The sequence below is a fragment of the Ammospiza caudacuta genome, chromosome 5, assembly GCF_027887145.1.
Source record: "Ammospiza caudacuta isolate bAmmCau1 chromosome 5, bAmmCau1.pri, whole genome shotgun sequence".
Taxonomy (NCBI): Eukaryota; Metazoa; Chordata; class Aves; order Passeriformes; family Passerellidae; genus Ammospiza; species Ammospiza caudacuta.
This window is the reverse complement of record NC_080597.1, coordinates 77,678,368-77,698,772: the sequence shown is the minus strand read 5'-3', so window position 1 is coordinate 77,698,772 and position 20,405 is coordinate 77,678,368. Positions and strand designations below refer to the sequence as shown.

Genomic DNA, 20,405 nt, shown 5'->3' with positions numbered 1-20,405 from the left:
CCTGGAACCTCCATCCCAAACAATCCTGGCCACTTCATTCCCAAACTTTGCCACCTCCTTCCCAGTCCTGGCCACCTCCATAGTCCTGGTGACCTCTCCAGATGTGGTGGGAGGGGGGCCCCTCCTTCCCAATCCTGGCCATCTCCTCAATCCCGGCCACTCCTTCCCAATCCCAGCCACTCCTTCCCAATCCTTGCCACCTCCTCTCTAAATTTGGCCACCTCCTCTCCAAAAGTGGCCGCCTCGTCCCCACCCCTCCCTGCCACACAAATCCCCCCTATTCCCACTCTCCCTCACTCAGCGATCCCAATCCCCCTTTTCCTTCCCTCCCCACAGCCAATTCCCTCGATTTTCATCCCAAATCCCTGCTTCCCGTGGGAATTTCCCCAGGAAGAGCCCCCAAGCCTACAAGGAAACAGGGGGGTGTTTTTCCAAGCTTTTGCTGGGATGTGACACCACTCCCGGGACACGGAATTCATTCAGGATCGGAGAAAAAGAGGCAGCTTTACCCTAAAAGGAACTAAAACCCCAAAGGGCTCAAGTTTCTTCTCCTTCTCTCTCAGATCTGTGGGAATACAAAGGAATTCATGGAATTGCAGAGCAGCACCGGAAACGCTCCCTTTGGAAGCTCGAGTTCCGCTTCCCAGGAGCCTTTTTTGGGTTAAAGAGAAACAAAGGCACGAGCAAAGACATAAAAAACCCTTGGAGAAGTTTCCCTTTGGATCCAGAGCTCCAAACTGGGAAACCTGGGATGCTCCTGGGAGTCCCCAGGGGCCAGACCTCCTTGGAAAAGCTCCCCCGAACCTGGATCCAGAACCCCAAAATGGAACATTTGGGATGTTCCTGCAAGTTCTGAGGAGCTGTTGAAAAAGGTCATTGAGCTGGGATCCAGAGCCCCAAACTGGGACATTTGGGATGTTCCCGGAAGTTCTGAGCAGCCAGAAGCCCTTGGAAAATCTTCCCTGAGCTCAGATCCAGAGCTCCAAACTGGGACACTTGGGATGCTCCCGGGAATCAGTGGAAACCAGGACCCTTTGGCAAAGCCCTGCCTCACCTGGAGCCCCAAAGTGGGATATTTGGGATGCCCCTGGAAGTCCCCAGGGGCCAGAACTTCCCCTGAATCTGGGTCCAGAGCCCCAAAACAGGACATTTGGGATGTTCCTGGAACTTGTGAGGGGCCATTTGAAAAGCTCCATTGAGCTGGGATCTGGAGCTCCAAACTGGGATATTTGGGATGTTCCTGGGAGTCCCCAGAACTCCTTGGAAAAGCTCCCCCAAGTCTGGATCCAGAGCCTCAAAATGGGACATTTGGGATGTTCCTGGAATTTCTCAGGAGCTAGAAGCTCCTGGAAAATCTTCCCTGAGCTCAGATATGGAGCCCCAAACTGGAGCCAGGAGCCAGGACTGGTTGGCAAAGCTTCCCTGAGCTTGACCTTGGATCTGGAGCCCCAAACTCGACATTTGGGATTCCCCTTGGGAATCACTTGGAGTCCTTGGCAAAGTTCCCCTGAGCTTGGACCCAGAGCCCCAAACCAGGAGCAATGGGAATTTCTTGAAGTCCCCAGGAGCAAGATCCCTTTGGAAAAGCTCCCCGTGGCCCGGCTCCAGAGCCCCAAAATCTCGGAACTCTCCTGGAATTTGCCTTGGAGATTTATCAACACCAAAGAAAACCCTGGGAAGAGCTGGAAACCTGTGGCTGGGATTTAGCTGGAAAAGCCTTTGGGATGGGCAAAGCTCCCACAGTCTTGGACTTGGAGCCTCCTTCCAAATTCCAGAGGAAAACAGGAAAATACAAAGCTCTACCTGGGAACGACCTGGACAAATCCTGGGCCCTCCACATCCCAAACTCCTGGGAGTTAAATCGTGATTGGTTTGTAAAAGAAAGGGTTTTTGGGATGTTTGGGATGCTCCTGGTGAGTCCCAGAGGTTGGGAAGATGGATCCAGTTGGGATTATGGATGGTGAGAGCCTGGCAGGGCTGGGCGGGGACACGCGACGGGAATGTCTTGGGGAATTTTGCGGGAATGCCGCCTGGAGCACTGGAGCAGTGAATCCGGAGCCGGAGCTGGCTCCGGGCATGGAATGTGGCTCCCGAAATGCTGGGAATGGCCGTGTCCCCAATGACACACACACACCTGTCACGGTCACCGTCAGCTTTATTGGGGACACGGATGTCACACGTGGAACGCGCTCGGCCCCGCGCGGCTCCCGGCACATCCCGAGCCTCTCCCACGGCTCAGCAGGGTTTTCCCAGGATCCTGGGATTTCCAGGATCCCAGCACTGCTCCAGGAATCCCGGACAGGAATCCCAGCTGGGGCAGGGAACAAGAGGGTGTCACCTCGAGGTGAAGTTCGATTTTTGGGAAAATTCCTTCCCCAGAAGTTGATGAAGTGCTGGAATGGGATGCCCAGGGAAGGGGTGGAAGCCCCATTCCTGGCGGGATTAAAAGTCGTGTGGATGTGGCACTTGGGGACACGGGGCAGCACTGGGAGTGGCTGGGCTCGGTAGGATCAGAGGGATTTTCCAGCCTCAACAATTCCAGGGTTTTGGGTTAAACACGAGGAAGCTGCTCTTGGACACGGCCACCAAGGGCCACCACGGATGAAGGGAAGTTGTCCCCTTGCTCCGCTGCCATTGTCACCGTTCCAGGTGTCCCTGGTCCTGGGATTGTCACCATCAGTGGCCTGAACTGTGACCTGACGTTGCCACTGTCAGAATTCCTTGGGCTCTTTCCCAGTCCCTCGGCTCAAAGGTCCTTCCGTGGACGCCCAGCTTGGGAGGAGACAGAGCCGGAGTTAGAGCTCAGGAAAAATCCATGGAATGGGGCTTCCCGGGTTTCCCAGGGAGCATTCCCACAGGGATCGGTCAGGGAAAGGCGTTAGGCACTGCTCTGGAGCAGGGAATTCCCTGAGCTTGCACGGAATTGCTGGGAATTCAGGATGAACGTGGGGATGGAGGAATTGCAGGATGATTCCTGAATGGCAGCTGCTCCGCCAATCCCATGGATTCAGAGCTGCTGGAAGGGCTGGGGAAGGATCAGATATGGGAACACCGGTGTCCCCATCCCTGTGGGACTCAAGGCCACCTCAGTGTCCCCATTCCCAGATTCCAGGACACCTCATTGTCCCCTCTGGGGACTCCAGGCCACCTCCCTGTCCCTATCCCTGTGGAACTCCAGGTCACCTCAGTGTCCCTGTTCCTTGAGGAATTCCAAGACCCCTCAGTGTCCTTTTGGGATACTCCAGGTCACCTCAGTGTCCCTGTTCCTTGTGGAATTCCAAGAACTCTCAGGATCCTTTTAGGGACTCCAGGTCACCTCAATGTCCCCATCCCTACAGAATTCCAGGGTCCCCATTCCTGTGGGTCTCCAGGACACCTCCATGTCCCCATTTGGAATTCCAGGTCACCTCAATGTCCCCATCCCTGCAGAATTCCAGGCCACCTCCCTGTCTGCATCCCTGTGGGATTCCAGGCCACCTCTGGCTCCCGGCAGCTCTTGAGGGACATTCAGGTGACACTTCCTTTCTCTGGACAATTCCAGAGCCTGGAAAACACATCCCAAACTGGGTCACTGCCTCTTACCTAACCGTGCTCCCGTTATTCCCTGAATTCACAGCAATTCCATACAAAAAGCCAGGAGAACTCGGACAATGCGGGAGAGCGGCTGCCATCATTAAAATTTCCATTCCCCACTGACTCCCTGGGAAACATTTCAAGTCTTTGACATCCCAAAATTTGTGAGGCCGTGGAAGGCCATGACTTTGCCAAAAGAGAAAAACTGGGAATGTGGGACTCTGCGGGATGGCTGGAAGGGCCGGATTCCGGTGGGGAGCGAGGACGGGATGTGCAGGAAAAGAGGAGGCTCCAGGGGCTGGATGAGCAGGGCACAGAGCCCTGGGAATTGCAGGGATTGCAGGGAAAGCAGGAAGAGAGGATGGAAAAAGGCTGATCCTCAAAATCGGTGAAATCGCTCCAGGGGAAAACCAGGAGGTTGGATGGACACAGATGGAAGGGATGGGGACATGGAAAGGGACATTCCGATGTCACCAGGAGCCGGAGGATTCCCAGCAGGGAATACCAAACCAGCATGGGATCCTGGTAAAAGGGCTTGTAAAAGCCCAGAATTCCCAAAATTCCAGCGCCACTGGAGATGGGCACTGCCTCGATTCCAGAGGATCCCCAGATGGCCTCAGCTCGGGATGAGGGAAGGGACGTTGGGTGACACCTGGCTCCTTAGGGAATCACACTCTTGGGCAGGGAGACACCCCTGGATCCACTCCCAGTACTCCCAGTTTGGATCTGCTGGGAGAGGCTGGAGTGACCCCAGAATGCTCCTGGACACTTCGTCCCCAAGGCCACCACCTGGAATGTCACCTCCTGTGCCAGCGCCATGCGCCGGAGCAGCCGTGGCTGGGATGGTGTGGTTGGAAAAGCTTTTCCCATGGGAAGGGCTGCCCCTGATCCAGAGCTCCTGGCACCTCACTGAGCCCTGACACCCACAGGTGACAGCAGGTGACACTCGGTGACACCGGCTCATGGCTGCTCTGTGGGGCCGCGCCTGAAGGGGCAGGACAAGACTCGGAATTTTGGGCCATTTCATGCTGGGATTTGATATTCCCAAGCTTTTTAAGGGTTTGGGCTCCCATTTGGAAGGTTTGGGATAGTTTTAGGGTTGGGGGGATGAGGCAGAACCAGGGTGGCGTTGGTGCCACCATGTCCTGTCCAGGGGGTGCCACGGGCCGCCTTTGTCACCTCCTGAGTGGGACAACACCTGGAGATCCTCAGACATGGAAAAGCCCCAGAAAAACCCATCCTTGGTGCTTGGCCAGGAGAGAACACGGAGGGGGTGACCCAGGACTCGAAATTGTCACCACAGCATTGTCATCTCAGCATTGTCACCATGGGGTCATCATTGTCACCACATCATCATTGTCATCACAGTATTGCACCTCAGCATTGTCATCATCACCACAACATCGTCATTGTCGCCACAACGTCGTCATTGTCACCATAGCATCATCATCACAGCATCATCAACATGGCATCGTCATTGTCACCACACCATTGCCACCACTGCATCGCCATTGTCACCCCTTCGTCATTGTCACCACAACATCGTCATGGTCACCACAGCATCGTCATGGTCACCACAGCATTGTCACTGTCATGACATTGTCATTCTCATCACAGCATCATCGTCAGGACATTGTCATTGTCGCCATGGCATCATCATTGTCACCACAGCATTATCACCACAGCATTGTCACTACAGCATCCGCATTATCACCACATCGTCATTGTCACCACAGCACTTTCACTGTCACAGCATCATTGTCACCACAGCATCATCCTCAGGACATCGTCATTGTCACCACAGCATCCCCATTGTCACCACATTGTCATTGTCACCACAGCATCGTCATTGTCATGCCGTCATTGTCATCACAGCATCATCATCAGGACATCGTCATTGTCACCACAGCATTGTCACCATGGCATCGTCATTATCACCACAGCATTGTCACCACAGCATTGTCATTCTCACGTTGTCATTGTCATCATGGCATCATCACTGTCACCTCACCATCGCCATTGTCACCACACCATCACCATTGTCATCACACCACCCCCACCGTCACCATATCATTGCCATTGTCACCTCATCATCGCCATTGTCACCACGGGGAGGGGAGGACACGGAGCAGCAGGAAGGGCAGAGCAGGGGGAGCAGCCACAGCCACGGCACGCCAGGAGCCCATCCCACAACTCCCACTGACATTCCAGCCCCTCCGCCGAGCTCCCAAAGCTCCGAGGTGTCCCTCAAAGCCACATCGGGCTCCTTGGCAGCGTCACCCGCCCGTCCCCGACCCTGGCCACGCCCGGCTCTTACCGTGCGGCCACCACCGGCGACTTCTTGCCGGGATCCAGGGCGGAGCCGGCCGGTTCCTCGCCCAAGGAGCGCGTGTCCTTGTTGAGCTGCTGGAGGCGGGAGCTCAGCTCGCTGATCACAGTTGGTTTGTCCTCTTCGGCCCCGTGGCCGGGCCTGCTCTCCATGGGGTCCCCCCATAGCTTGGACCTTCTCTGAAAGAGGTAGCGTGGCCGGGCCGCGCTGGTGGCCGCCAGCGTGGCCGCGTGGTGCTGGGAGATGAGCTCGCTGTCCGAAGACTGCTTCAAAAGTGGGTCCCTGAAAGTAACCGGCCCCTTGCTGAGCTGGGACTTGAGTTTGGGCTTTGGAGGCACTGGTGGCTTCTCGAGTAGAAAAGTTTGGCCGTCGGCGAAGGACGTGTAGGTGTCGGTGGGCTCGCCGCTCTCCGAGGACAGCGTGGACATGCTGGAGACCGTGGAGATGGTGCTCGTGGTCTCCAGGTGGTGGTCGCTGGAGCTCCTGGTGTCCACCTCTTCCACTCCCGAGTCCGCCGCCGACTCTGGGGCCGCGGGGGCGTCCGAGGGCTTCCCTGAGGGTGTCGCGCCGGGGGGAGAAGGTGCTACTGCTGCCGCTGGCAGGGACGGCGTGCTGGGCGCGGCCAGGTGGCTCACGGGGGTGCCGGGGGTGGTCACCAGGACCCCGTTGGCGAATTCATCCGGGGGCGGCACCAGCCCGATCTTGGCCAGCTCCTCGCGGGTCTCCTCGTCGCTGGAGGACAGCTGGGCGGGCGGGAGGGTCACCGTGTAGGGCTCCACCTCCTCCTCCGAGCTGCCCTGGCCCAGCGCCTTCTCTGAGGCCGGGCTGACCGGTGGCTTCCCCACGGGGCTGGGCTGGGGCTCGGCCTTGGGGGACTCGACCGGCTCGGCGCAGACCTCGGGCACGGCCGGGGTCTCCTCCTTGATCTCCAGGCCTATCTCGTCTTGACCATTACTGGTGGCGTGGACCATGATGAGGCCGGCGGTCTTCTGCTGCGATGTGTCCACGATGCTGATGATCATGGACTTCTTGTCCTCGGGTTTCTTCTCCTCCTTGCTCGGCGTCTCCGCTCGCACCTCGGGCTCCTTCCGCAGGGTGGTTGGAGTCCCCCAGGGGCTCTTGGTGGGGGTCAGAGCGCCGGCGTCGGCCGCCATCACCGCCTTCCCTCCAGGGGAGTAGGCGGGGGACACCAAGCTCTCCAGGTCCCCCCTGTCCGGTTCTTTGGTTTGGATGTCCACAAACAGGGGCGCGGCTCTGTCCGAGTCGGGGCTGTGGATTGGGGTGGGTGACCGGGATGGGACTTGAGTGGACAGCGCCCGTTCCCTTGCGGCCAGCGCCAGCGCCAGGGGCGAGTTGGGATCCAGGGGCTTTCCTGTCAGGGGGTGGATGAAGGTCGAGGAGGAGCTGCTGATTAATGGCTTTAAAGCTGACACGGGGGACGGCAGGAGGACGTCCCGGCTGCCCAGGAGCCGCTCGTCGATGGAGCGCGACTGCTGCAGCGACGGCATCTCGCTGCCGCCCGGCGCCGGCCCCTCGATGGCTCCCACCGACAGGAACACCGTGGATTTCCTCCTCTCGTCCAGCCGCCGGTCCCGGTCCTTCATGACGCCGGCGGCGATGGCGGTGGCGAAGGGGAGGCCGGCGGCTTCCACCTGAGCGATGCTGGGGTGGTGCTGGTAGTCCAGGCGGTGGCCCCGGCGCGTGGGCGACGGCTCCCGGGAGGAGTAGCCGCCGGTGATGGCCAAGGCCGCCCGCTCCTGGGCATCCTCCACCTGGAGCTGCTTCACCAGGGGGCTCTTCTTCCTCTGCGGCTTGGTGGGGGCGAAGAGGCTCACGTTGAACTGGCCCATGTTGGCGTAGGGGTTGTCGATGACCCGGCCTTTCCTCTTAAGCTTCTCCGGGGGCGTCGCCGCCGGGCCGGGCCGCGGGATCTCGGTGGGTTCCACGGGGAGGTGGGAGGAATCCTGGAGGATTATCATGGAGCGGGCCCTCTTCTGCCGCTCGGGGTAGGGCATGGAGCCCCTGGCCTGGTCGTACATCTCGGCTGCGCTCAGCACCTGAGGCAGCCCGTGCAGTTTGGCCTCTAGGCCCGGCTTAAAGCTGGACCTGATGGTGTCGTAGGCCCGGCCCGGCGGCGGCGGGGGTGAGAAGGACGGAGGGGGGCCGGTGTCGAAGTAATAGGGGGAGGGGGGCGGGGGAGGGGCAGTCTGAGGGGGAGGGGGGATCCCGTGGCCTTCCCGGACCGTGTCCGTCATGGAGGTGCTCCGCGGGAACTTCCCGTCCAGCAAGGACGCCGCCAGCTTCTCGTCTTCCCCTGGAAAACAAGGAAAACGGAGGAGTTGGGGATGAGTTTGCGGTCTCCGGCTGGACAACGAGGAAAAGAGTGGAGTCAGGGAGAAGTTTCCCATTTTCCATGTGGAAAATAAGGAGAACTAAAGTCAGGGATGAGTCTTTGGTCTCCACCTGGCAAACAAGGGAAACAATGGAATCAGGGATGAGTTTCTGGTCTCCAGCTGGAAAATGAGAAGTTAAGTCAGGGAAGGAGATTTTTGTTTTCCCCTGGAAGAAGGAAAAGAGCAAAGTCAGGGATGAATTCTTTGGAAAACAAGGAGAGAACTGGAGTCAAGGAGAAGCTTCACATCTCCACACAGAAAACAAGGAAAAGAGCAAAGTCAGGGATGAGTTTCTGGTCTCCACCTGGAAAACAAGGAAAATAATGGAATCAGGGAGAAGTTTCTTGTCTTTCCCTGAGAAACAAGGAGAACTAAAGTCAGGGATGAGTTCTTTGTCTCCACCTGGAAAATTAGGATAGAAGTGAAGCCAGGGATGAATTTGTTGTCTCCACATGGAAAACAAGAAAAAGAGTGGAGTCAGGGATGAATTCCTTGTCTCCACTTGGAAAACCAGGAGAGAAATGGAGTCAAGGATGAATTTGTCTCCATGTGGAAAACAAGTAAAAGAGAAAAGTCAGGGATGAGTTTCTGGTTTCCAGCTGGAAAACAAGGAAAAGAATGGAGTCGGGGAGCAGCTTCCCATTTTTCACCCAGAAAACAAGGAGAGAAATGGAATCGGGGATGAGTTTCTGGTCTGCACATGGAAAACAAGGAAAACAATGAAATCAGGGAGGAGTTTATTGTCTTCCCAAGGAAAACAAATAAAACAGGGGAGTCAGGGATGAGTTTCTTGTCTCCCCCTGGAAAATAAGGATAGAAGTGAAATCAGGTATTAATTTGTTTTCTCATGGAAAACAAGAAAAAGAGTGGAGTCTGGGATAAGTTTGTAGTCCCTACCTGGAAAACCAGGAAAAGAGTGGAGTCAGGGAGAAGTTTCCCATTTTCCACCCAGAAAAGAAGGAGAGAAATGGAATCGGGGATGAGTTTCTGGTCTGCACATGGAAAACAAGGAAAAGAGCAAAGTCAGGGATGAGTTCCTCATCTTCCACCTGGAAAACAAGGAGAACTATGGAATCTGGGATGAATTTCTTGTCTTCCCATAGAAAACAAGGAGAGAAGTAAAGTCAGGGATGAATTTGCTGTCTCTGGAAAACAAGGAAAAGAGTGGAACCAGGGATGAGTTTCTCATCGACACCTGGAAAACGAGGAGACCAGTGAAGAGGACATTCCGAGAGAATTCCCAGACTGGAAATTCTGGGACAAATCGGGAAGTGGCTGGGGTTGTTCCTCCCACCCCACTTTGCTCCCAAGACTTTTCCTCTTTCCAAGCCTCACTGGAAAAAGCTTGGAGAAACTTCCAGTGGAAGCTCTGAAACTGGAGGAACCAGCCGGAATTCCCAGGAAAGCCGTGGATCCCCCCAAATCCCTGGAAGCACCCAAGGCCAGGTTGGAGCACCCTGGGGTAGTGGAAGCTGTCCCATGGAAAGGCTGGGAATGGGATGAGCTTTGAGCTCACCCCAATCCCAACCATCCCACGATTCCTTGAGAGCCTCCCCACAGCCACATTCCCGTGGGATCGGCTCCCACGGGAGCTGTTCCCACCCCTTCCCGAGCAGCTCCGGTGACGGAAGCGCCGCCACCGCCAACGTGCCAGACACCCGAGTGCCACCGGCACGGGCGCGGCTCCCGTCACACTTCCCGCTTTCCCGAGGGGTGACATCTGTTCCCGAGTGCCAGACTGAGCCCGGCAGGGTCTAGCAGGAATTCCTGCTTTTTCAGGGAATACTCGGAGACGCTGCGAAGATTTGGATGTTAAAGCAGGAACAAACCAGGGGTGGATTGGGATGATTTCAGGGCCTTCCCAGCCCGAGCCATTCCGTGATCCTAAAATCCATTCACGCCACAATCCCCCCCTCCATTCCCAGCTCCAGCCTCATTCCCGAGCCTGGATCCGCCGTGCTCACCTGTCCTTAGGGAAAATTCCTCCTTCCCAATCCCTCCTCCGCTCTTCCCAAGCTTTCAAACGGCTCCGGAGAGGATTTGGGCTTTTTTTATTTCTGGCCTCTGGAGCGAATTTTCCTTTATGGAAAATGCTCTTCCAGTGGCACCGAGAGGCTCCGGCAGCTCCGCCCGGAATCCGTCAGCGATTCCACCCGAGGCAGAATCCAATGGGGACAAAAGGGAGGAATTTGGCACTGAAATTCCATCCCATGCTGTTGGTCGTGCTGGAAACTGGGCTATTTTTGGGAATTGGGGATGTGCTGTGGGAATAAAGAACCGGCAGCATGGAACGGGTTCAAAGGGAGCCTGGACAAAGCCATGGAAAATGTGCCTTTCCCAAGCTTTTTGAAATCCCGGAGCCGAGGCCAGCAGGGGGAATTTGGGAGAATGATCCCGTTCTTGCCCTTTTTTCCTTGGGAATCTGGGAACCTGCACTAGATGGAGCCGTGGAATGTTCTGGGAGCAGCAGGAAGATCCCAAAATAAACCTCAGTCCTGCCTTTCTGAGATTTCTGGGAATAGCTGGGAGGTGACACAGGGATATTTGGGAAGATCTGAGCACCATCCCTGGGCCTGGAATGTCCCAGGACACAGAATAGGGGAGCTGGGCAGGAAATCTAGTGGGAAAGCAGGATCTTCCCTCTGGAATGTCCTGGGAATGGCTGCCGGATCAGGGGTGACATTGGGACATCCAGTCCTTGGATCCAACCCTCCTCCATTCTTCCCTACATGAGGAGGGGACACTATGGAAAACCACATCCAAGGAATTGTCAAATGCAGGGAATACCATGGAAAAACCACATCCCAGGAATTATCATGTTCAGGGAATACTATGGAAAACCACATCCCAGGAATTTCCAAGGGCAGGGACACTATGGAAATTCACATCCGGGGAATTGCCAAGTGGAAGGGACTCTGGCAAATCACATCCCAGGAACTGACAAAGGTAGGGAATGCTATGGAAAACCAGATACAAGGAATTGTCAGATGTAGGGAATACTATGGAAACCACATCCAAGGATTTGCCATGTTCAGGGAAAATGACAGAAAATCAAATCCAAGGAATTGCCAAATGTAGGGAATACCATGGAAAAAACACATCTCAGGAATTGCCACATTCAGGGAATACTATGGAAAACCAAATCCCAGGGATTGTCAAATGTGGGGAATACTATGGAAAACCAAATGCAAGGAATTGTCAAATGTAGGGAACGCTATGGAAAACCACATCCATAGAAATTGCCAAATGCAGGGAATACCAGGGAAAAACCACATCCAAGGAACTGCCAAATGCAGGGAAAATTATGGAAAACCAAATCCAAGGAGTTGCCATGTTCAGGGAAAACGACGGAAAACCGAATCCAAGGAATAGCAAAATGAAGGGAATACCACGGAAAAACCACATCCCAGGAATTGCCACATTCAGGGAATACTATGGAAAACCAAATTCCAGGAATTGCCAAGGGCAGGGGCACTAGGGAAAACCACATCCAATGAATTGCCAAGTGAAAGGGGCTCCGGAAAAGCACATTCCAGGAATTGACAAAGGTAAGGAAGACTATGGAAAACCAAATCCAAAGAATTGTCAAAGGTAGGGAATACGACGGAAAACAACACCCCAGGAATTGTGAAGGGCAAGGAGCACTATGGAAAACCACATCCAAGGGCAGGGAATGCTCTGGAAAACAACATCCAAGGAATTGCCAAATGTAGGGAACACCATGGAAAACAACATCCAAGGAATTGCCAAGCAGAAGGGACACTACGGAACAGCACATCCCAGGAATTTCATGTTCATTCCCACCCAGCATTCCTGCCCTGTGGCAGCGGCTGAGCCACAGCCATGGGATCATTCCCAGATCATCCCTCGGTTTTCCAGCCATTCCCAGGAGAAGGAGCTGAGCCACCTTGGGTGTCACTTTGGCAGCAGCTCCACTCCTGGATCCTGGAACTGCTCCCTGGATTTGGGCAGGGTTCCTTGGAAAAGGGAGCTCGGAGCAACCATGGAATGGGGGAGGAACCATTGGAGATTTCGTTGGGAATGTTCCCCAGGGATGTGTCCGGCTGGATCAGGAATATCTCCAGGGAAGGAGATTCCACAGCCTCCAGAGTCCGGATGTTCTTCCCATGGAAAAATCCTGGAATCTGGGTGGGAAGGGACCTCAAATCCCATCCCAATCCCATCCCATTCCAAGGGCAGGGACACCTCCCACTGTCCCATGCTGCTCCAGCCCCAGTGTCCAGCCTGGCCTTGGGCACTGCCAGGGATCAGGGGCAGCCCCAGCTGCTCTGGCAATCCCAGCCCAGGCAGGAATTCCATGGCTGCCCTCTGGCAATGGGAGCCATTCCTGGAGTTCCTGCAGGTTCTGGAAGGTCACAGCTGGGTCACCCTCGATTTTTTTTCCCTTTTTCCCTTCTCCAGACTGGACAATCCCAATTTTTCCAGCCTTGGATCATCCTGGTTCCTCCTCTGGAGTTGTTCCAACAATTCCATGTCCTATCCCTTCCTCATCTTCCCATCCCTCCAGGTCCCTCTTATCCTGAGGATCCCAGACCTGGATCCAGCTCTCCCTGTCCTGCTGGGAATGCTCTTCCCAATCCATCCCAAGATCCCACCGGCCTCAGGGACAAAGTTTTTCAGTAGATCCTTCTCCACTGAGCCACTTCCCAGCAGATCCTTTGGAATTCCAGTGGAGTTGCTGGGTCCAGGGAAGGTTTTTCCTGAATTCTGGGGCTGTTTTGTTTCATCCTGCCCAAATCCTCCCCCCATCCCAGCTGCTGTGGCCAAATTCCTACAGAACCTCAGGAGAGGAGGGAATTCCTCCCAGGAATTTTAAGGAGCATGGAAAAGCAGGATCTGTTTATTCCCAGCACGGATGCTCCAGAGCCGAGCTTTATTTACTTTTCATGGAATTCTGCCTGGGAATCTCCAGAGGGGGGTAAAAGCCACCAGCGATCCCCTGGGAGCAGCCTGGAATGCTGGGGGCTGGATCAGGTGTGGAGAATTTTGGGACTGGGCTCCATCCCTGCAGCAGCTGGAGCCTGGAGATGCTCCTGGAATTCCCAAGGGAATTTGTCCTTGGAAAAGATCTCTAAAGGATCCTCAAAGATCCTTAAAAGGGAACAAATCCAGAACATCCGGCTCTTGGACAGAATTCCCAGAGAAGCTGCGGCTACCCCTGGATCCTGGGATGCGTCCAAGGCCAGGTTGGAGAAATCTGGGATGTGGAATGTGTCTCTGTCCACGGAAGGGGTGGGAATGGGATGGGATTAAGGTCCTCAAACCATCCCAGGATTCCACGATTCACCCCTGGATCTCAATCCCTGTGTCCCAGGAAAGCACAGGGTGTCCAAACCTTCAACTTCCCAGTGAATCTGGAATTTTGGGAGCTGCTCCAGGCTCTCAGGAGGGATGGGAGAAAAGTGGGAATATCCTCTGGGAAAAGTCCCAAATGTCCTCCTATTCCCAGGAATTTTTTAACCCCAAATCAACCCCTCCCTTTGCTGTTTTCCATGGAATTCTGCTCCCTTCAAACCCCACCCGGGGCCATGGGAGACTCCCGCTCTTCCCACGGAACACCGGGACAGCGCTGGGATCAAATTCCGGAGCTCGGGAATAAAGAGCTGGAATCCAAACAGAGCCACCAGTAAGGACCAGTAAGAACCAACTCCCAGCATTCCCTGGAATGGGAATGGCGCTCCCAGCGTAGCCTGGCAACCCCCGGAGCCATTCCTGGTGCACTCCATGGAATTAATCTCCAAGGAAAACACAAAGCCTTGCCACGAAAGCTCCCGGGGCCGTTGCCATAACAGCCCAAATCCCTGGAAAACCTCATTCCATGCATTCTTTAGTGATGGATAAGGCTGGGATGAGGGAGCGAATCCCAAAAAAAGACCTGGAGCAGGAGGGTGCAAATACTGGAGTGGGAAGGGGAAGGGAATCCGCATCCTCTGGAGCCCAGGAATGGGAATTTCAATCCCCCGGAGCCTAGGGATGGGAATCTCCATCCTCTGGAGCCCAGGAATGGGAATCTCCATCGTTTGCAGCCCAGGGATGGAAATCTTTGTCCTATGGTATCCAGAGATGGGAATTTCTGTCCTCTGGTACCCAGGAATTGGAATCTCCAATTTTTGGTATCCGTGGTTGGGAATCTCCATCCTCTGGAGCCCAGGGATGGGAATTTCCATCCTTTGGTGTCCAGGAAAGGGAATCTCTGTCTTTTTGTGTCCAGGGATGGGAATTTCCATCCTCTGGAGCGCAGGGTTGGGAATTTCTGTCCCGTGGCATCCAGGGATGGGAATCTCCAATTTTTGGTGTCCGGGGGTGGGAATCTCCATCCTCTGGCACGCAGGATTGGCCCAGGATTCCCAGAGCAGCTGTGGCTACCCCTGGATCTCTGGAAGTGTCCCAGGCCAGGCTGGAGCACCCTGGGATAGTGGAAGGTGTCCCTGCCCTTGGAATGGGGTGGAATTTGGGAATCTCGAGGATCCTTCCCACCCAAACCATTCCAGGATTCCATCCCGGATATCGCTTTAACACCAGGACACTTCCCAGCTTCTCCCAACATTCCCGATGATCCTGAGGGGTCACAAATCCCTCCCATCCCTCCAAAGGCAGCGGCTCCACCCTCTGGAGTTCTCTCCGGGAGCCATGGCAGCTCCGCAGTCTCCGGAGTGTTTTTAACTCTGCTGCCGGAGCAGATGGCGCTGGCAGAAATCTTGGAAGTCTGACAGGAATTATCTCCCCTCCCCTTCCCCCCACTCCTTCCCTTTCTCCTCCAAATATTCCTCCCATCCCGCTTTTTTTTTTTTTTTTTTTTTTTTTTCCATTTTCCTCCCATCCTTGCTTTTTATTCAGGGATTTTTTCCAGGACTTTTTTTAAAATCTTTTTCTCCCATTTTTTTTTTCCCAGCCAGCCAGGGGTTAACCACCTTTATCCCGGGAATTTTCCCCAGAATATTTTGGATCTTTTTCTCCCATTTTTTTCCAGCCAGACGGGAGTTAACAACCTTTATCCCAGGATTTTTTCCTGAAATCTTTTCTCCCAGTTTTTTTCCAGCCAGCTGGGGGTTAACCACCTTCATCTTGGGATTTTTTCCCCCCTCTGGAATATTTTTGATCTTTTCTCCCTCTTTTTATTCCAGCCAGCCAGGGGTTAACCATCTTTATCCCAGGAATTTTTTTCCCCCTAGAATCTTTTTGATCTCTTCTCCCTGGGAATCTGCAGTGCTGCTGTAATACGCAAATGCCAGGGAATATTTATTCCCAAAAAAAACCCATCCGAGCGCTGCTTTTCCATCTCCTTCCTCGCCCGTGCAGGGATTTTTCCCCGGGAATCAAGTGACTGCGCAGCTCCTGGCCGTGGGTGTGGAATGACAGCTCAAGGACTTCTAATTCCAGCCCCATTCCCACCCGATTCCTCCCTCTCCACCTCTTTTCCATCCCCGTTTCCCTGGAATTCCACGGGAATGGTTTCTTCCAGGAGCTGCTTCGGGTTTGGGGCTGGGTCCCCTCCATTCCAAGGGTTGTCCTCCTGTGGGGATGGATCTGGTGCTCCTGGGTGGGATTTTTCCCTGGATTTTTTGTCGGGATGTGCTGTGGCAGCTGCAGCCATTCCTGCCTGGAGCAAGGATTCTCCCACTGGGATTTGCTGGAGATTCAAGGAATGATTTTAATCCCTTTTTTTCCAGGGGGTTTGGCTGCACGGGCTGGGAATTCCTGGGAAGGTCTGGGATAACCGGGATGTGCTGGGAATTCTCATGGGGGTGTGAGCACAGAATTCCCAGATTACTGAGCTGGGAAAGAATTCCGAGGTCACCGATCCAAGCTGGGCCTGACCCCCACCAGAGCCCCAAGTGCCACCTCCAGGAATTCCTTGGACACCTCCAGGGACGGTGACTCCAAAGCTCCCTGGGCAGCCTCTGCCAAGGCCTGACCCCTTTCCATGGAAAACGATCCCAAATCCGGGAGCTGGGCCTGCCCTGGCCCAGGCTGAGGCCGCTCCCTCTCTTCCCGGGGCTCATTCCCTGGAGCAGATCCCGATCCCCGCTGGCTCCTGGCAGCAGCTGGGCAGGCCCAGAAGGACATTCCCGATCCCGGCCCCGATCCCCGCAGAGCTGCCCTGGCCCCAGCCCGGGGCACATCCCACTTTTCCCGGGCTCTCCCTGCACGGATCCCTGGGGGGCTCGGGGGCCCTTCCCGAGGCACTGCCGGCATTCCATGGGCCAGGATTCCACAATTCCCCAATCCTGGTGGGGTTTGGGTTGGAAGAACCTCCCAGCCCATCCACTTCCAGCCTCTGGACACCTCCCACTGCCCCAGGCTGCTCCAGCCCCAGTGTCCAGCCTGGCCTTGGGCATTGTAGGGATCAGGGGCAGCCTGGATTTTGGGTTTGGGGGCACCAGAAATCTTTGGGATCAGAATCAAGAACACACCAGAGATGGTTCTGGGTTTGGAGACTCCATAAATCTTTTGAGATAAGCTCAAGGGTTGCTTGAGCTGAACAGATGGTTTAGGGTTTGGAGACTCCAGATATCTTTAGGGACAAGGTTCAGGACCCACCAAAGGTGGATTTTGGATTCAGTGGCACCATAAACCTCTGGGACAAGGTCCAGGACTTCCCACAGATGGATTTTGGGTTTGGTGGCACCATCAATCTTTGGGAACAGAATCAAGAATCCAGCACAGATGGTTTTGGGGCTGAGGACCCCATAAATCTTTTGGGATAAAGTCCAGGACATCCCACAGCCAGGTTTGGATTTGGAGGCACCACAAACCTTTAGGGACAATGTCCAGGACCCAGCACAGGTGGATTTTGGGTTTGGTGGCACCAAAAACCTGGAATGGGGTGAAGGACTACCTACAAATGGATTTTGGGATTGGTAGCACCAGAAATCTTTGGGATCAGAATCAAGAACCCGCCAGAGGATGGTTTTGGATTTGGAGAATCCAGAAATCTTTAGGGACAAGGTCCAGGATGCACCACAGCTGGTTTGGGGTTGGTGGCACCATAAACCTCTGGGACAAAGTCCAGGACATCCCACAGATGGATTCTGTGTTTAGAGACACCATAAATATTTTGGGATAAGCTCAAGGATCCCCCACAGCCAAGTCTGGGTTTGGTGTCACCAGAAATCTTTGGGAATGGAAATAAGAACACACCAGAGATAGTTTTGGAATTGGAGACTTCCTAAATCTTTTGGGATAAGCTCAAGGATCCACAACAAGCAGTTTTGGGTTTGGAGACTCCAGAAATCTCTAGGGACAAAGTCCAGGGCCCACCAAAGGTGGATTTGGGGTTTGGTGGCACCAAAAACCTTCTGGGATGGGGTCAAGGACTTCCCACAGATGGATTTTGGGTTTGGTGGCACCATCAATCTTTGGGAACACAATCAAGAACCCTCCAGAGATGGGTTTGGGTTTGGAGACTCCATGAATCTTTTGGGAAAAGCTCAAGGATCCCCCACTTCCAGGTGCCTCCTCCAGACCTCATCCTGCTCCTCTTAAACCCCAACTCTGGCATTCCTGGTTTCAGTGCCATTCCCGTCGGGAGTGCTCAGTGCCAACACTGGGGGTGGCAGAGCCCCCCTGTTCTTGGCAGAGCCGATCCGGGAACTCCTGGAATTCCCTCCCAAAATTCTCTCCTGGAATTCTCCAGTCCCACCTTCCGCTCCGAGCACTCCTGGAATTCCCTCCCAAAATTCTCTCCTGGAATTCTCCAGTCCCACCTTCCGGCATCCCTCCAAGCCGGAATTCCATGGAATTTCATGGAATACTCCAAAATCCAAGAGCTGGAGTGATCTGGGAAGGGCCGAGCCTTTCCCACCAACTCCACATCCCGCAGGGACCCTCCCTCCTCATTCCCAAGGGATTCTCCCGGGTCTTTCCTCACCTACTGACTTGGTCCGTGGAATTCCTTTCCGGAGGGGCAAGTGGGGCTTCTCCGTTCCCGCCAGAACCCCGGGATGTGCCATTCCTTGGCGCTCAAACAGGGACTGGAAGGGAAAAACAGGGAATTCCCAGTCTGGATGCTGCTGGAAGGACCCGACATGTCCACCTGAACTTCCAACCATGGGAAAATGGGAGCTCTTCCCAATGGGATAGACCCCCCTTGCCTCCTCCTTCCTGCTGCTCCATCCAGTGGAATTCCAAACTTTGGGATAATTTCCTGGGTCTCATCCTATCTCCCTGCCCGCTCCAGGTGGGAATCCGGTGAGGATGGCTCCAGGAGCTCCTGTCCCGTTTTTCCCAGAGCTGCCTCCCACCCGCAGCATTCCCAGCACAATCCCGAGCCTCCTCCTCTTCCCTCCTCCGTGCTCCCCCCCGGATTCTGGTGGAATTCCAGCCCTGCATCCAGCCCAGCTCTCCCGGCTCCTCCCAAGCTGCTTGTCCAGCCTTCCCTGGGAAATCCATGCGGATTCCCAGCCCTGGATGGGGATCCTGGGAAGCCGAGGGAGTGCTGAGGCCCTGCTACGGATCGGGGTCTCCCAGGCTCTGCATTCCTGGGAATTCTGCTCCTGAACCAGCTCCCCTTGGCACCACATTCCGTCCCATCCTCCTACATGGGCTCCCTTCCCTCTCCTTCCGTTCCCAGGAATCCCACTCCCCATTCCTGGTAAGGACATTCCCCATTCCCTCTCATCCCTCTCCCTCATTCCAGGCCCCCATTCCTGGTGGGATTCCCTCTGGCTCACACTGATCTCCTCAGTGAGACCCTCCAGATCCTTCCCATCCCTTTCCATGTGGTCCTGTCCCTCTCCTTCCTTCCTTGGAATTTCACTCTCTGTTCCTGGGAATTCCAATCCCCGATTCCCGCTGGCTCACACTGATCTCTGCAGGGGTGATCTTCCATCGCATTCCCACATCCCACGCCCCCATTCCTGTGGAATTCCCGCTGTCTCACACTGATCTCCGCAGGGCTGATCCTGTGGCTCTCTCCCATCTCATTCCCACATCCCACGGCCCCATTCCTGGTGGGATTCCCTCTGGCTCACACTGATCTCTGCAGGGGTGATCCTTCCATCCCATTCCTATCTCATTCCCACATGCCATGTCCCCATTCCAGCTGAATTCCCGCAGGCTCACTCTGATCTCCGCATGGGTGATCCTCCCATCCCATTCCCACATTCCACGCCCCCATTCCCACATCCCACTCCTGCATTCCCACGGAATTCCCGCTGTCTCACACTGATCTCCGCAGGGGTGACCCTCCCATCCCATTCCCATTCCCATCCCATTCCCATCCCATTCCCGCTGTCTCACACTGATCTCTGCAGGGGTGACCCTCCCATCCCATTCCCATTCCCGCTGTCTCACACTGATCTCCACAGGGATGGTCCTCCCATCCCATTCCCATCCCATTCCCATCCCATTCCCATCCCATTCCCGCGGCATTCCCGCTGTCTCACACTGATCTCTGCAAGGGTGACCCTCCCATCCCATTCCCATCCCATTCCCATCCCATTCCCGCGGCATTCCCGCTGTCTCACACTGATCTCCGCAGGGGTGACCCTCCCATCCCATTCCCATTCCCGCTGTCTCACACTGATCTCCGCGGGGGTGACCCTCCCATCCCATTCCCATCCCATTCCCGCGGCATTCCCGCTGTCTCACACTGATCTCCGCAGGGGTGACCCTCCCATCCCATTCCCATCCCATTCCCATCCCATTCCCATCCCATTCCCATCCCATTCCCGCGGCATTCCCGCTGTCTCACACTGATCTCCGCGGGGGTGATCCTCCGGCTCGTCGGGCGCTGTTTCACCGTGGCCGCTCTGGAATCGGCCTCCACCAGCTCCGCCCTCAGCGCCGGCTCCGCGGCCGCCAGGATCTCATCCAGCTTCTCTGGAATCCAAGGAAAACCAGCTGATCCCGGGGCTCAGCCCTGGCATCGCTCCCTTCACGCAGTTCATCCCAGAGAATGGGGGGGACCATCCCTGCCTCTCCTCTCCTCAGGCAGTGGCTTTCCATGGATTTGTGGGGGCCGATTCCGCTCAGCTGGGGAATTCCGTGAGTGCTGTCCCACCCCACATTATAAGGAATTCTCTGTCTGATGCCAACCAGTGAGTTCATCCCAAATTTTGAGTATTTGGGATCAGCTGAGTCCTGCC

General features: G+C 55.2%; 1 protein-coding gene across 1 annotated transcript in view; it reads right to left on the bottom strand.

The window, feature by feature from the left end:
* The window catches only part of SHANK3 (SH3 and multiple ankyrin repeat domains 3), a 133,522-nt gene that overhangs the window by 9,234 nt on the left and 103,883 nt on the right, over positions 1-20,405 (bottom strand). The window contains exons 22-24 of the mRNA XM_058805981.1: positions 20,012-20,139; positions 18,188-18,290; positions 5,891-8,216 (exon numbers count right to left, since the gene is read on the bottom strand). Of these exons, the coding sequence (XP_058661964.1) occupies positions 5,891-8,216; positions 18,188-18,290; positions 20,012-20,139 (2,557 nt within the window). The remainder of the gene's footprint in view (positions 1-5,890; positions 8,217-18,187; positions 18,291-20,011; positions 20,140-20,405) is intronic.